The 17,699-nt window shown below is 43.9% G+C and overlaps 1 protein-coding gene across 2 annotated transcripts in view; it reads left to right on the top strand.

Moving 5' to 3' along the window:
- Positions 1–17,699, top strand: part of LAPTM4B (lysosomal protein transmembrane 4 beta) — a 135,748-nt gene that overhangs the window by 70,809 nt on the left and 47,240 nt on the right. Inside the window, exon 5 of one of the 2 annotated variants that reach the window (XM_045006111.1) lies at positions 10,767–10,889. The exons of the other annotated variant lie outside the window; for it this stretch is intronic. Coding sequence (XP_044862046.1) covers positions 10,767–10,889 — 123 coding nt within the window. The remainder of the gene's footprint in view (positions 1–10,766; positions 10,890–17,699) is intronic. 2 annotated transcript variants of the gene reach the window in all.

Below are 17,699 nucleotides of genomic sequence, written 5' to 3'. Positions count from 1 at the left end.
ATCACAGGAGATCTATTCAGTGCATGGGTGAAAAAGTGGGACAGGAAGTTCCAAGCAGAGAAAAGGAAGGTGGCACTGATCGTGGACAACTGTAGAGCTCATCCGGATGTTCCTGGTCTCAAGGCCATTAAGATCTTTTACCTCCCACCTAACACAACGAGTAAGCTCCAACCAATGGACCAGGGGATAATCCAAGTGCTTAAGGTGTACTACAGGAAAATGTTGATGCGCCAATACCTGCTCCATGATGAAAAGAAGGCACAGTACACCCCTTCCCTTCTAGATGCAATGAACTTCCTGAGATCAGCCTGGAATGACGTGAAGAAGGAAACAATCTCAAACTGCTGGATGCACTGCGTCATTCAGGATATTTCCGATGATGAGTTTCAGGCACAGTGCCGTGCAGCCGCAGAAGAACTCGCGGAAGTGGCGGGAAAATCAAGCCTTACAGATGCTATCTTGGAAGAGGAGGCACAGGAGTTAGCCATCACTGTCCAGGAATTCCGAGATTACATAGAAATCGACAAAGACGTCGTTACTGATGGCGTGATCACCGATGAAGACATTGTATCAAGTGTGCAGTCAGCACAGGCAAGCACATCTGCATGCGGCAATGACAAAGAAGATGAAGAAGATGCGGACGAAGATTTGGAACCAATTCCCTCAGCTGGTGAGGTGGTAGAAATGCTACAGAAAATTCGACGGTATGGTTCTTTTGTAGGAGATAAAACTGTTTTAGACAGCATAAATAATATTGAAGCATTTGTTTTCAAGCAGACTGTTAAAGGCAAAAAGCAACAAAGCATTTTAGACTTTGTAAAGAAACCATAGTAACCGCGTGTACGTTACTTTTCAGAGCTGTGTCAGAGTGAAATGACTCGCGAATTTAATTTTGACACTGGTTAGCTTTTTGTAAAAACGAACTACACCCCGCACGTTTTTTGTGATTTTGTGAGCGATCTTTGTGTTTGCAATGTTGGAGAATATAATAAAGGTTTGTATCGAGAATCGACGGTGGTTTGTATTGTATACTGGTAAATCTCTGCTGTTAGTTGGTTCACATATGCCTTTTGTTGTTAGCAAACATGTATGTACATTTTTATAGCATGCCGATCGCTTCATCAAACAAATCGCGGCAACGCTGTTGTGTAAAAAAACCTCCAAAAACACGTGCATGTACATTCTCATTTATTAACGCACATCATGTACATAAAGAAATTTCAAGCACATGTTAATATATTGCCGCCATATTGGTTTTCGTTTATCTCGATCATCGGTTATCTCGACGCTTTTTGGCAAACCCCTAGGCCGGCAACATAACCGGTTCAACTGTACATAGTTTTTTGTCTTTGTAAATTGTTTCTGTGGTGAACAGGCCCATGCAGTTGAGAATACCTCCAGGGCTAGTCAGAGCTGTCAGGTGACTTCAGCTCTGGGAGGAGTTGAAGGTGATTGTAAATCCTGTGGAAGAAAACAGAGTCTTCACTCTCAGGTTGGTTGCGACATATCAGAGGCAGTTTATTCTCAGGCAATTGCAAAATGGGGAGAGTGCACAACGGCCGGTCTCCCAAAAGCTAAACAATTAAGGCAAGCATTTATACCTTTTGTTACATACCGTAACGATCAACAACTGCATTTTGTTTATACATGTTCCTTCCTGATAGCTTACTTTTCTCAGCAGTTCTTGCTATAGTCTCCGTTCTGTTCTTATCTAACACAAGGTCAAAACAACCTCTCTTCCAGTTCTTTTCCACTTGCCCAGGCCCTGCCTGGAAGTCTTGCGTTATTAGCTGTTAGTTAGTCTGACTCTTGCTCTTTCTAGAAGACTAAGATGTCTGCGCTTTTTTCCACTTCCACACTCCCCCCCTTTTGTGCTTCTAGCACAACTATCAATCCTAAATCTCCATTTTCATCAAACCTTGTATTTCTGACTCTAGCCCACATGGTACAACTTCTGGGGTTTAATTGAATAAAATGACAAAGCATGGCTAGTATGAACATGGAAGGTGCTATTATTATTACATTCTTTACAACAATAATCACCTAACCCTAAACTAAATAACAATAAAATCATTTTAATATTCCCATTGTAATAATATGATGGGGTTGCTGTACAACCTTAGTCACGGAACACAATACATCATACTTAGTACATAAAGTAGACACTCTATAGGCTGTATGAAAAGCATACTTTTCAATTTGATATATGTTTTGGAGCATATGAATTTGCCCTTGTAATTCAGAGATTTTTCTGGACCTCTGGTAGGAGTAAAAGCAAATTTTGGAATCGATCAGGTACTAAGGCAGTTGAATTAAAGGGTATCTGGAACCTAAGGGCTGATTGTAGAATTCTATTTGCAGGCCAATAAATGATATTATTGCCTGCAGCAGTGGTGAGATTAAAATTGTAAATTAGTGGCCTTAACATGCACACAGCTGTTATTAGTTTGGAAAAGCAGGTGTCCTGTCAGGGTGGAAGTTCCTTGTCCTATACCTTCCCAACAGCCATTGTCATGAACAGTTACAACTTCCCCTGACTTCAGTTTATGTACACACTGAAGCTGGGGGGAGGTTCTAACGGCCAGAGGGTCCATTAACTCCCTATCCAAATGTCGGGTATTATTCCAGGAGCACTGACTATAAATCGATTAGGCATACCAGGTGGTTTAATTTCCCAAATATCATGGTGAATTATCATATAGAGAGATACCTATCTCCTAGAACTGGAAGGGACCTTGAAAGGTCATTGAGTCCAGTCCCCTGCCTTCACTAGCAAGACCAAGTACTGATTTTGCCCCAGATCCCTAAATGGCCCCCTCAAGGATTGAACTCACAACCCTGGGTTTAGCAGGCCAATGCTCAAACCACTGAGCTATCCCTCCCCACATTGAGCTATCCCTCCAATCCCACATGCATCCTCCCCACGGACCCAGCAGGATTCGGTATGTAGGAGCCCACATACCAGCCTGTATGCTTGAAAGGAGCACTACAAACATCTGCACTTCCACCCAGAAAATCTCCAAGTATGTCTCCATGGCCACAGATCAGATGGCATTCCTGAAGCACTAGTAAGGGCAGTAGGCCAAGCCTGATGTTCAAGATCACTCCAAATGGCCATGAGCTGGTCATTCAGAAAATCTGTTTTTTCTAAACATGCCAGATCCCCCTGCAATTCCTTTCCTGCCTCAGTGATATTCAGTACCATCTCTGTCAACAGCTTCTGGGTCATTGAGCTAAGGGCAGAAATAACATGTAATTCACCAACTCCAGCCTGCACTTGGGTTAACTGTGCTCCAGTAATAAGGCCTGCGGCCTTTTCCAATTGGCCTAATTTCTCTCCGTGCTGTTGGCCTTCATAAATGTTCCAAATTGCTCCTGCACTATTGGCACCATTCCATAGGGATCGCTAAGATGTAAAGGCCTTGGCCATTGGGATTCATTAGAATATATGGTATATTGTCTGTATTAGGATGTGTTATAGGGGTTGTAGTGGTAGTGAGGATAATGGCGGGGGCAGTGGTCGTGGCAGCAAGGCGTCTTTGGTATTAGTCATCTGAAAGCCAGTTAGGGAGGGCTATACATCCTGAAGGTACTTGGCTGAAAGCACAGAGCCCAGTCCCTGGAATAAACCCAAACCACCACTCAATACCACAGTCCCAAGCGCGGTTCCCACAAGTTCCTCCCTGACAGGTTACGATACTCCATCTCTTCCACCAGGGCCAGTTTTTAATGTCTTTTGTAGTCAAGAATCCCTGGACTTTGGCAATTTCAGTGGAACGAACATACCTTCTTCTTCTTTCCTGGAACAGTCGTGGTTCAGCATCATACAGGGGAGAGGTTACCAGCACGTCACCCTGTAATAACTGGGTTCCTCCAGCAGATGGTGAATGTATGGTGGTTCTGTTAGTGGACAAGGGAGAGGTTACCAGCACTTCACCTTGTCCTTTTCTCCTGCTGTCCAGAAGGGGGAAAAGAAGTATCAAAAGGAGGGACAGGCTGATCAGCAGTCGGAGGGTCATCTTGAGGTGGAGGGGGCCTTCTTGCAGTAAAAAGCATGGGTCCAGACAGTCCTTGGCACTTCACAGTGATGTTGGTAGTTAGCAGAACTTGGTAAGGGCCTTTCCAGGGTGGGGTCAGGGCGGTCTTTCGCTGATGGACCTTTATTTAGACCCAGTCTCCTGGTTCCAGCAAGTGGCAGGGTTGCTCAGGATCCTTGGGTAGTGCTTCTTTCACCTGTTTATAAAAAGACCTGATGCATTTCATTAGTGCCTGGCAATAATTAAGCGTTGTGTCATCCATTAAATGAATGTCCATCTGGGCAAGGGCCGGTGGGGGTGCAGCTGGTAGTCGCATCGGGTGCCCTGTCAGGATCTCATGTGGCCTAAGTCCAGTCTTTCGGTTGGGAGTGGCCCTCATATTCATCAATGGTAATGGGAGGGCATCTGGCCATTTTAAGTTTGTTTCTGCACAAATCTTGGCCAGTTTATTTTTCAAAATCCCGTTTTGATGTTCCACTGTCCCAGCAGACTGCGGATGGTGGGGGCAGCGGAGATTGTGTTGGATCTGCAAAGCTGCACATAACTCTTTTACAATCTGTCCAGTAAAAAATGTATTCCATAATCACTGTTGATGCTCACAGGTATGCCAAATTGTGGTACAAAATCCTTAAGCCACAATTTCACAACAGTTTTGGCATCTGTCCTTCTGCAAGGGAAGGCCTCAACCCAATTTGACAATACATCAACTACAACTAACACATACTCATAATTACAACATTTAGACATTTGCATACAATCAATCTGAATACTTACAAAAGGTCCCCGGGGATGTGCTGCTTTTCTAGCTTTAACTGCTTTTCCAATATTATGTTGCTGGCAGTATTATTCCAATATTATATTGCTGACCCTCTTCCCTCAATGAGTCTCCAGGAAAGGCAGATCAGCACTGTGTGTGGCCAACACTATTGCAAGCAGGTACGAGGGGCCGAGGGGGAAGAAAAACAAAAGAAAGGAGCACAGAATGAATAAATTCAACACTACAACTAACAAACACAGAGCAAAGATAAGAGAGCTCCAACCCAAGCCCAGCTGCTGCCCTCCAAGACGGAAGGTGGGGGGAAAAGTCCAACATGCCCCCTCCCCCCGACCATATGTGAGATGAAAAAAACTGAGACACAGAGCTGCAAAGAAACAGCGAGAACAGTGAAGGCCAAGGCAGAAAAGAAAACAATCTCTGGAGACGGGATGTTTTGGAAAAGGAAAAAAACAGATCTAAGACTACAAAGATGGAAACCACCAACTACCAGGAAAATTACAATTAGACGCATACCAATCTCATTAACTGCAGCAATCATCCCCTCCTTTGCTCGAAATAGGGCAAGAGCACCTGAGGCGCAACCAGGCGGCTGTCCAGAGAGCGCCAAAGATGATCCAGGTATAAAGTGCACCCAGCAGCACTCCAAGAACATTTCACAGCTTGGCGCAGCTTCTGTCACCTATATTAAAACCTTAGTATTTCCTGATGGAATAGGATAAACAAGTATCTGCATTTAGCTCTAACCCTTCCATTTGATTCTAAACTAGCCTGTCCTGTAGAAAATTAAACACAACAATTCTAGCCACAAGACAAAACACCACAAGGATATAGGACATAGAACATAATTTCTGTTGTTCCAGTAAATGCATGGTATGTTGGATTGCTCTTTAGCTGGCATTAGCTTTTTCTAATTTTCTAAAGGACAAAAACATATTCCTACCCCTTTTGGGGTGATCAGTCATTGTTTAAAATATTTCTTTCTTCTACAAATACCCTTGCTGATTGCAGGCAAGACAGAGGAATTACCCCCATATTTGTCTGTGTTTGTTTCATAGGCTTTGAAGCGCTAAGTGTAGTCAAAGCGCCAGCGCTGGGAGAGAGCTCTCCCAGCTCTCCCAGCGCTGTCCGTACTCCACCTCCCTGTGGGGAATAACGTACAGCGCTGGGAGCAGCGCTGGGGCTTTGACCACACTGGCGCTTTGCAGCGCCGCAATTTGCAGCGCTGGAGAGGGTGTGTTTTCACACCCTGCTGCAGCGCTGCAAATTTGCAAGTGTAGCCATGGCCTCAGCTTGCCTTTGGATTCAAAGGTATCAGCTGCTTAGAGAGACTGTCTCAAAAGGGCACAATTAACTTTTAACTCCTGCTTTCAAACACACAGTGATTTGAAAAGGAAAACACAACCCATTTTGGCTCCCCTTTGGCAAAGTGATGGTTGATTACACAGAGCCACCTTAAGGCTTAGTGTGGGGCATGGTCTTTCTTTCTTTCACTACAGCTTTTATCTGCTATTTGTTACCAAAAACAGATTTAAAATATTTTCCCATTCTCCTGGCTTTGACTGCCCTGCTGCAGCCACAACCATGGTCTTATTTAAAAACATTTTAAATCTTGTAAAGCATTAAGTTACCTTAAGGGTTAAATGCTAAATACCAAAATTAAACAACACTAGTTTCCTCTGTTTGGCGAGGGTATTCTCGGTTTTGCAACTTTAAAACAACACCAGTTCATCTCAAACTTATAAAACACAGGTTGTACACACCAGGAGTCCAGGAGTGTTCTTTAGCAAATTCGACCAACTTACTCATAGTCAAATGATTCCACTTAAATAACCTCTTGCCTGGATTATTTACAGAAATTCCTTTGGAAAAGGGCCCATTTCTCCTTCAGAATGGCTGCAAAGAAACCAAGAATTTTCTTTTCATAACACCTTCTTTTAACATTTGTACAAAGTTTCGCTGCTTAATTCCCTCCAGTAACTATAGAGTTAACTTCTCACTCTTTCCTTAAATCACTTGCTTATCTCGCACAATAACACCTTCATCAACTCAGATTTACCATTCCAAGTATTATTTTAGGGATCTGAATTTCCCATGTTTGCATTTACTGCGTCCTTTACTTCTGCCACTATGCTTTCAAGGTTTCCAACCCGTTTCCCAATTTTTTTTCTTTCTGCTCCCTGCCTGCTTGTCTGGGCCCGATCCTTTTTCCCTCGCTGCATCATTCCTTTCCATGGGCACAGGCTTTGTTTCACTACCAATTTAGCAAGGAGGGTGGTCTTCTCAACTAACCTCCATCCCTCCTGGTCCCTTTCCTTAACAATATTGCTCACAAGGGTCACCCAAATCATTCCCCGTGAGGCTTGCCACCTGGACAGAACGCACAGCCAATTGATGTTTTAATTGTTTATGATTTTCTCTAGCTGTCAGGTACACAACTCTTCCCTTTCCTCCAGCTCCTCTTATTGCTACGACCTGGAGTAGACCCACCTGCAACCTTCTTCTTTCATACTCACAAACACACCGTCTGGGCTGGCCAGGCCTGGGGGTAGGAGAGACAGAGAGAGAGAGGGGTGGATGGGAGGTTATCCTGTGCACAGGTTGTCCAGAGGCATACTGCAAAAACTCTCCAATTTGCTTCTACTCTTGGGTTTTTCACTCTGGGGTCTACTGGGGCGTCCCTTTCAGAGACCTTTGCTCAGTATTCCAGTCCACCGCCGCAGTGGTCCTTCGGCTGGCGCCCGCCAGCCAAAAAGGTTGGGGACCACTGATTTATACCTTTTGTTACATACAGTAATGATCAACAACTGCATTTTCTTTATACATATTCCTTCCTGATGGCTTACTTTTCTCAGCAATTGTTGCTATAGTCTGTGTTCCATTCTTATCTAACACAAGGTCAAAACAACCTCTCTTCCAGTTCTTTTCCACTTGCATGGAAGTCTCGCATTATTAGCTGTTGGAATTAGCCTGACTCTTGCTCTTTCTAGAAGACTAAGATGTCTGCGCTTTTTTCCACTTCCACAGTCCCTTCTGAGATGACTCTGATGTCAGTGCCTGAGTCAATTTTAAAGTGAATCGTTTTGCCATGAATACTAAATTTCATTCTCTAGGCAGGATCTGTGTCCTCGCAAGTGCTAGATCCCAGAAACAATGGTTCTTGATTGTCTGTAATATGAGTCAACTTCCTGATCACTTTGGTGCTGCAAATAGGTGCAAAATATCCATATTTTGTGCATTTATTACACTTTTTATTCTGGCTGGACATACATCATCTCTCGGAATCTGAGTTTTTCCACACCTTGTGTATGCATGCTGGAATTTTTCCCTTGTAATCTGGGAGTTCTCTCCTTGCCTCAGTGGCTTTTATGGCAAAGACTTTTAACACTCAAGTGTCTGTTTATAGAATCGAAGCTGCTTAAGGTTTTTTAACTTGCTTCTGCCTTTGGTTTGACTAGTTCAGACTGCTTTGCTTTCTGTATAGCTGTGGTGAGGGTTAGGTCTGTCCTCAGTTGTAGCTGCTGCAAAAGATTTTTATCTGTTCTCCCAGTAACCACCCTGTCTCTACTTTCATGTTTTGCAATCCCAAAATCAGTTTCAGCCAATGTATGCAGCAGAGCTCTTACAAAATTTCGACATTTTCCCCTGGTTCTTGAATTCTCTGGTGAAAACATGCTCTTTCATAAACACATTTCTCTGCATCAAACGTAGCCAAAACCCTTTCATAGTCATTATTGTGACTATCTTCAGTAAGTCAGAGGGTTTAAAGATATGCTCTGCTTGCGTCTCCATTGCATAAATTAAAGAAGATACCTGTTGATCTCCAGTTTGCTTGTGGAGTTTGTTTACAATGTGAAAACTTGCAAAATACTGCTTCCAATTGGTCCACTGTGAAGGTTCGTCAAAGCTGAAGTTCTATGGGGCATTGATGAGATCCTGCAACCTTTGTTGCTTTTATTCATGTTCCTTCTGTTTGCATCCTTTGTTGCTGTTTTCCTTCTATTTCAGTTCTCCTCTGGTACTAGTTTGCTTTTGACACCATGTCATGTTCCTGTACCAGATATGGACTGGCTACAGAGCTTGTTTCTGAGTGACATACACATCAGATGTGTGCATAATAAGATGCTTTAATACAGTGGTTCTCAAACTTTTGTACTGGGACCCCTTTCACACAGCAAGCCTGAGTGTGACCCCCCCCCCCTTATAAATGAAAAACACTTAAAATATTTAACACTATTATAAATACTGGAGGTGAAGCGGTGTTTGGGGTGGAGACTAACAGCTTGCAAACCTCCCTCCACCACAATGTAATAATCTGATGACCCCTGAACAGTATAATACAGTTTTAGCATTCTGCTACACTGTCTGTAGCCACATGGGAGCTAGGCTGAACAATTTCCCCACAATATTGGTTTCCCAGTCACTTTGAGTCCCCTTGGTCTGCCACCACCAAAAGTATTTCTGCAGTTTGAACTGCATAGTGGACTGCCTTGGAAGAAGCAGCAACCTGCTCTCTGCAGTCTACTCTCCATTTCTAAAGCACCTATGTGGTGCCCATGTGTCATACAAGGATATAAACGCAGTAAGAACAGTCAAGGAAGACAGACGACGTCTCCCTCTTGCTCTTGGTCTAATCATTGACTGCTTCCTGAACAGGGCTGGATTTTTTCCTGCTCTGGCTCTGTGGGGTATGCTGTGGTAAAGTGGTGAGTTTTATAGTGATCTGAAAATGGGAAGAACTGGATACTTCCTGATCTCCTCTGAGAGCTTTGGTCTGCGGTTGAGGAGACTTTACCTCTGGTTACCTCAGGTTTATATTGGGGCTCTGTTAAACCTAGTGTGCTAGGCAATTATTGCCTTTGCGGTGCCAGAAGGAGAGACAGTGAGATAGTAGTGGTCTATCCTATGGGCTATATAAACCAAAATCAGGACTTTGAAGATGATCAGGGTATCAGTGCGAGTAGCAGATTACTGGCGTACCGTGCTCTTTTGAGCACTCCCACAAAGCATACAGGCACAGCAATAGGATTTTGAAAGTAACTCCACTCTAGTTGATAACATTGTCTGCTCTTTGCAAGGGAGAACGTGGACCAGTTTTTAGCAGATGAACCTCCTGGCAAAATATTGATGTAATTATTTAGAGAAGGTGGATGCGATTTTTACTTTGGATACAAAGTCTTTAAAACCGGTTCAGGCTCAAACATTACATTGTGTTGTTAGCTGTAGGTATTATCAATGGGAAATGCAGGTTTGTAGCTGCACCTAATTTTGTGAGTAGTTTCACTGAAATTAACTGGAGTACTTGCTTAGTAAAGTTCAGTGTACATAAGGCTGACAGATTTGTGCCCAAACAGGATTATTTAATTCATTCAGTTTCACCATGCAGAAGCAAAAGGGAGAGGTGAAGGTCACTTTATCGAAGGTTTTTGATCTCCTTCATATTTTTACTAGACAGATTTTTGTCTTTTTTTAGCATTATGGTTAGACTAAAATGGTAAGTAATACCTTTTGTCTCCTGGAGGTGAGAGAGTGAGTCATGCTGCACAGAATGTGACCCCTCAAGATAAATGATAAATAAGCCCTGAAGGGATCTTGGCCAGGTTCCTTTGGCCAAAAGCCTGGGTAGACCTCAGGGTGGAAGGAGAGTGAAAGATTGGACCAGTGATTTTCAAACTCTTGTAGTGGTGACCCCTTTCACATAGCTAGCCTCTGAGTGCAACTCCCCTCCACCCCCCACCTTATAAATTAAAAACACTTTTAACATATATTTATCACCATTATAAATTCTGGATGCAAAGTGGGGTTTGGGGTTGAGGCTGACAGCTCGTGATCCCCCCACCACCAGGTAATAACTGCATGACCCCCAGTTTGAGGACCCCTGGATTAGATTTTGTGTATTTACTTCTAGGCATCTTTATGGTGTTTATCACTGTGGTATCATTGTAAATGTTTAGAGTGATGCTGCTAGGAACACAGCTCTTTCAGGGAGATGGACAACCCTCCGGAGAAAGCCTGACCCTAAGAACCAGCCCCTCGATGCCAACTGGCAAAGGGGTTCCAAGAATATCCGGACTCTGGTATGTACATTCTGGTTCACCAAAGAATACCATGTGAGATCTTAAATGAAAGCCAGAATCACGCTGTCATTAGTATTGCTGTGAAACGTAGGGACAGATACTATATAAGAAGTTGCATATTTATACTGAAAATATGCTCCTAAAGATTTTATCAAGGCAGAGTTAACAAACAGGCTTTCTGTTAGACAAAAGATGTTCTTTCGACCTGCCTCTTGGGCGACATGTAAATAAGCAGTGGAAGTCAACACAATGGAAGCCCCATGTACATACAAACTCAAACTGGTGGATGTGAAATCAACAGGGAGGCAGCACACTGGAGAGGGGGTTATCCTGACCGAGGTAGAGACCATGAACTTTGGGAGATATGAGGAAAAAGCAAGGAAAACACTCCTTTATCCTGCAGCTAGGCAGTAGTTGGGCAGTGCAATTACAGCTATGAAAACGAGATCACAACCAGGCTTGGTTGAAATGCTGCAAAAGACATTTGGGATGAGAAACTTCTTTAAGCAGGAGGTTAGCCTGTTCAGTTTATTTTCTAGAAAGCATGTTATGCTTTTGTTTTATATGTAACATTTTGTTTCCATTAGCCTTGAATCTTTGTAATAAACTTATCCTTGTTTTCAGTATCAACAGATAAGTGCTGTGATATTAAGCTAGGAGCTGATCCTGACCACTGGCAGCAGAACTGGTATTTCTGTCCGTGTTCAGAGGATACGGGGTTGGATATCACAGGGGAATATTTCAAAGGGCTTGGAGATTAGGGTGCACCTGTTTTTTAACCTGCAAGGCAAAGCAAGGACTGGCATAGCCCAGAGGAGAGTGCTTGGGTGGCTAATATGCTGGTGGTGTTGGGGATCTGACACCCAGTTAAGCACAAGCAAGTCTCCCTCTTATCAGAGGCGGGAGAGGGATAACGAGGTGACTCATAGTTCTGGGTACCTTAAGAACTGTCTCTCAAGATAACTTATAAATAAGCCCTGAATTGATCTTGGCCAGATCCTTTTGGCCAAAGCCTGGGAAGATCTCAGGGTGGAAGAAGGGGGTGAAGGACTAGGGTTTGTGTATTTACTTCTAGGCATTTTTAGGGCACTTGTCACTGTGGTGTCACTGTAAAGGGGTGGGGGAGTGATGCTGTGTGGAACACAGCTCTTTCAGGGACGATCCTTGAAGAGACTTTAGTAACAGACATCTGGAAAAATGTACGCATCGGCTAATAGAATTTTTTGGCAGTAACTCAAAGACATTATTAAAATGGCATTCCTAATTCTCTGCTGCCTGTGGTCACTGGTAGGTCAAAAACCAGCCCATCTGAGCTTCACCTCTTCCCTTTGCTTCTGTCTGAACATGCAGGATTGTTAAATCTGCTTGCTTTGGGCAGAGATCTGCCAGCCTTATGCACATTGAATTGGACTTTACTGTATAATTGCTCCAAAAAATTTCCATGGAACTATGCATGGAATAAGGCACCATTCGACATAGGAGATGACAGAAGTAGGCCTTTTGTTAACATCACCATGTATCTGAAACTTGTGGCATTGTTTCCACATGCACTATGCAATTTTCTGATGTCAACCTGCACTGAATGTTGCTTTTTAGCAGTTTGGGTACCTTTGGAAGCCTGTTGTCATTCATGTGTACTTGCACACAAATATATCCTTTTAAAATGTTCCATAAATTGCAAGAACATCACAGCATAAAGAATTATGTAAAATAAGCAGTTAGTCTAAGAACAAATCCGATGGTTGAAATGTTCTATAGTGGTTGTCAGCCCTAAACCGATGGTTCTAACCTACATTAGACTCCCTGATCTTCAGCACTGTAACTATTTAATAGAGACTATTTAATTCATGTTAAATTTGTACTTGTATTGCACTTTTAAAACAATCAGCACCCTATTTATTTTAATAGTAATTATTTAAAGTAGTTTGACCTAAAGCATACTCCTTTTCTTTATCCTCACTAAAGCTTTGATACATGTACTTTCTAAAACCTTAAAATTAAACTCTTAATCTTCTATCGTCTCATACAGTATACGTAATGAATTAAGCCACAGGCATGGAAACATGCTATTCTGAAAACAACATATGCAAGCTTGGTTTTTACTAATGTATAGAAATGGTAAAGCTCATCAGCTAATTTAATGGTACATTTCAAATCAAGTGTGTTAAATAGCTTCACTGTGTATCTGATTGGTGTTGCTTTGTGATACTTCAGTTAAGGCTGACAGCTTTTATTATAAATCCTTACAGGAACGTCCTATAGGATATAATAGGGATGGAACCAATAAATAGAAATTAATATTAAAAACCTTTAAATCAAATAGAAAATATTTTAGATTTTTTTTTAGTCATCCTATAAAATTCTAAAGTAGGGATGTGATTATCTATTGAATTCAAAGCACGACTTAAAAAACCCCTATAAAACAGCTGGTTGTTTTCTGTTAAATTATAATTTCTGTTAAATTTATAAAATAAATTTTAAGCCATTAGTTCTTAAAATACACCTCTACCTCGATATAACGCTGTCCTCGGGAGCCAAAAAATCTTACCGCGTTATAGGTGAAACCGCGTTATATTGAACTTGCTTTGATCCACCAGAGTGCGCAGCCCTTTTCCCCGCCCCCCAAGCCCTGCTTTACCGCGTTATATCCGAATTTGTGTTATATTGGGTCGCATTATATCGAGGTAGCGGTGTACGCTTATCACCTAACTTCTTCATCTTTAAAGTGAGTAAGGCTGAGTTTATTATTATAACTATTATTTATACGGCACTATCAATGCCCACAGTGCTATATAAATGAAACATTCATTATGCTTTTAACATGCAAACACTTATCATAGAATCATAGAATATCAGAGTTGGAAGGGACCTCAGCAGGTCATCTATTCCAACCTCCTGCTCAGAGCAGGACCAATCCCCAACTAAATCATCCCAGCCAGGGCTTTGTCAAGCCTGACCTTAAAAACCTCTAAGGAAGGAGATTCCACCACCTCCCTAGGTAATCCATTCCAGTGCTTCACCACCCTCCTAATATCCAACCTAAACCTCCCACACTGCAACTTGAGACTGTTACTCCTTGTTCTGTCATCTGCTACCACTGAGAACAGTCTAGATCCATCCTCTTTGGAACCCCCTTTCAGGTAGTTGAAAGCAGCTATCAAATCCTCCCTCATCCTTCTCTTCTGCAGACTAAACAATCCCAGTTCCCTCAGCCTCCAGCCCCCTAATCATTTTTGTTGCCCTCTGCTGGACTCTTTCCAATTATTCCACATCCTTCTTGTAGTGTGGGGCCCAAAACTGCACACAGTACTCCAGATGAGGCCTCACCAATTCTGAATAGAGGGGAATGATCACGTCCCTCGATCTGTTGGCAATGCTCCTACTTATACAGCCCAAAATGCCGTTAGCCGCCTTGGCAACAAGGACACACTGTTGACTTGTATCCAGCTTCTCGTCCACTGTAACCCCTAGGTCCTTTTCTGCAGAACTGCTGCCTAGCCACTCTGTCCCTAGTCTGTAGCAGTGCATGGGATTCTTCCATCCTAAGTGTAGGACTCTGCACTTATCCTTGTTGAACCATCAGATTTCTTTTGGCCCAATCCTCTAACTTGTCTTGGTCCCTCTGTATCCTATCCCTACCCTCCAGCGTATCTACCACTCCTCCCAGTTTCCTGTCACCTGCAAACTTGCTGAGGGTGCAGTCCATGCCATCCTCCAGATCATTAATGAAGATATTGAACAAAACTGGCCCCAGGACCAACCCTTGGGGCACTCCGCTTGATATCAGCTGCCAACTAGCCAGGGAGCCATTGATCACTACCCGTTGAGCCCGACGATCTAGCCAGCTTTCTATCCACCTTATAGTCCATTCAGCCCACATTTCTTTAACTTGCCAGCAAGAATACTCTGGGAGACCGTATCAAAAGCTTTGCTAAAGTCAAGGAATAGCACATCCACTGCTTTCCCCTCATCCCCAGAGCCAGTTATCTCCTCATAGAAGGCAATTAGGTTAGCCAGGCATGACTTGCCCTTGGTGAACCCATGCTGATTGTTCCTGATCACTTTCCTCTCCTATAAGTGCATCAGAATTGATTCCTTGAGGACCTGCTCCATGATTTTTCCAGGGACTGAGGTGAGGCTGACTGGCCTGTAGTTCCTTGGATCCTCCTGCTTCCCTTTTTTAAAGATGGGCACTACATTAGCCTTTTTCCAGTCATCCGGGACCTCCCCCGATCGCCACGAGTTTTCAAAGATAATGGCCAATGGCTCTGCAATCACATCTGCTAACTCCTTTAGCACGCTCAGATGCAGCGCATCCGGCCCCATGGACTTGTGATCGTCCAGCTTTTCTAAATAGTCCTGAACCTCTTCTGTCTCCACAGAGGGCTGGTCACCTCCTCCCGATGCTGTGCTGCCCAGTGCAGTAGTCTGGGAACTGACCTTGTTCATGAAGACAGAGGCCAAAAAAGCATTTAGTACATTAGCTTTTTCCACATCCTTTGTCACTAGGTTGCCTCTCTCATTCAGTAAGGGGCCCACACTTTCCTTGACTTTCTTCTTGTTGCTAACAACATACCTGAAGAAACCCTTCTTGTTACTCTTAACATCTCTTGCTAGCTGCAACTCCAAGTGTGATTTTTGGCCTTCCTGATTTCACTCCTGCATGCCTATGCAATATTTTATACTCCTTCCTGGTCATTTGTCCAATCTTCCACTTCTTGTAAGTTTCTTTTTTGTGTTTAAGATCAGCAAGGATTTCACTGTCAAGCCAAGCTGGTCGCCTGCCATATTTACTATTCTTTCTACACATCGGGATGGTTTGTTCCTGCAACCAAAATAAGGATTCTTTAAAATACAGCCAGCTCTCCTGGACTCCTTTCTCCCTCATGTTATTCTCCCAGGAGATCCTGCCCATCAGTTCCCTGAGGAAGTCAAAATTTGCTTTTCTGAAGTCCAGGGTCTGTATTTTGCTGCTCTCCTTTTTACCTTGTGTCAGGATCCTGAACTTGACCATCTCATGGTCACTGCCTCCCAGGTTCCCATCCACTTTTGCTTCCCCTACTAATTCTTCCTTGTTTGTGAGCAGCAGGTCAAGAAGAGCTCTGCCCCAGTTGGTTCCTCCAGCACTCGCACCAGGAAATTGTCCCCTACACTTCCAAAAACTTCCTGGATTGTCTGTGCACTGCTGTATTGCTCACCCAGCAGATATCGGGGTGATTGAAGTCCCCCATGAGAACCAGGGCCTGTGATCTAGTAACTTCTGTTAGTTGCCGGAAGAAAGCCTTGTCCATCTCATCCCCCTGGTCTGGTGGTCTATAGCAGACTCCCACCATGATATCACCTTTGTTGCTCACACTTCTAAACTTAATCCCGATACTCTCAGGTTTTTCTGCAGTTTCATACTGGAGCTCTAAGCAGTCATGCTGCTCTCTTACATACAATGCAACTCCCCCACCTTTTCTGCCCTGCCTGTCCTTCCTGAACAGTTATCCCACCAGGTCTCTGTTATTCCAATCACATCATAATTCCTTGACTGTGCCAGGACTTCCAGTTCTCCCTGCTTGTTTCCCAGGCTTCTTGCATTTGTGTATAGGCACTTAAGATAACTTGCTGATCGTCCTGCTTTCTCAGTATGAATCAGGAGTCCTCCCCTCTTGCGCCCTCCTGCTCATGCTTCCTCCCGGTATCCCAGTTCCCCACTTACCTCAGGGCTGTGGTCTCCTTCCCCCAGTGACCTAGTTTAAAGCCCTCCTCACTAGATTAGCCAACCTGCTTGCGAAGCTGCTCTTCCCTCTTCGTTAAGTGGAGCCCATCTCTGCCTAGCATTCCTTCTTGGAACACCACCCCGTAGTCAAAGAATCCAAAGTTTTCTCTCCGACACCACCTGCGTAGCCATTCATTGACTTCCAGATTCGATGGTCTCTACCCGGGCCTTTTCCTTCCACAGGGAGGATGGATGAGAACACCACTTGCACCTCAAACTCCTTTATCCTTCTTCCCAGAGCCACGTAGTCTGCAGTGATCCACTCAAGGTCATTCTTGGCAGTATCATTGGTGCCCACGTGGAGAAGCAGGAAGGGGTAGCAATCCGAGGGCTTGATGAGTCTCGGCAGTCTCTCCGTCACATCGTGAATCCTAGCTCCTGGCAAGCAGCACACTTCTGGGTTTTCCTGGTCAGGATGGCAGATAGATGATTCAGTCCCCTTGAGGAGAGAGTCCCCAACCACCACCATCACCACCCACTTCCTTCTCTTGGGGGCGGTGGTCGAGGAACCCCCATCCATAGGACAGTGCATCTCATGCCTTCCAATCGGCGGAGTCTCCTTCTGCTCCCTTCCCTCAGATGTATCATCTATAGTCCACTCTCCACATTTGTACCTGTGGAGAGAACATGAAAATGGTTGCTCACCTGTATCTGCATTGCTGGTACATGGACGCGCCTCTTTCTTCTTCTGGAGGTCACATGCTGCCAAATTTCTTCACCGTCCTTCTGTCCCCACTGCGCAGCCTGCTCTGATTCTTCAGAATGTTGTGCCTGTAGAAGTATATCCTGACGTCTGTCCAGGAAATCTTCTGCACAGGCCACATTTTAATTAATGCACAAATAGAATATCCAGCTGCGAACTCGTGAACTATTTTTTGCCAGAGACAAGTCAAACCTTGCATGACATCTGACATTTTTCCCCCCGAGTTCTACCCCGTCAGCTGTGCACCCACCAAGCTCTTGTTCTGAAACTTGTCTCCCAGGCCTTTTCTGTACTGGGTTTTCAGTTACTGCTGTAGCTGCAACACTAGAAAGCCCTAGTGTGG

Source organism: Mauremys mutica, chromosome 2 (genome assembly GCF_020497125.1).
Source record: "Mauremys mutica isolate MM-2020 ecotype Southern chromosome 2, ASM2049712v1, whole genome shotgun sequence".
In the NCBI taxonomy this organism is placed as follows: Eukaryota; Metazoa; Chordata; order Testudines; family Geoemydidae; genus Mauremys; species Mauremys mutica.
The sequence above is the reverse complement of the archived record's forward strand: the minus strand, read 5'-3'. Positions and strand labels throughout refer to the sequence as shown.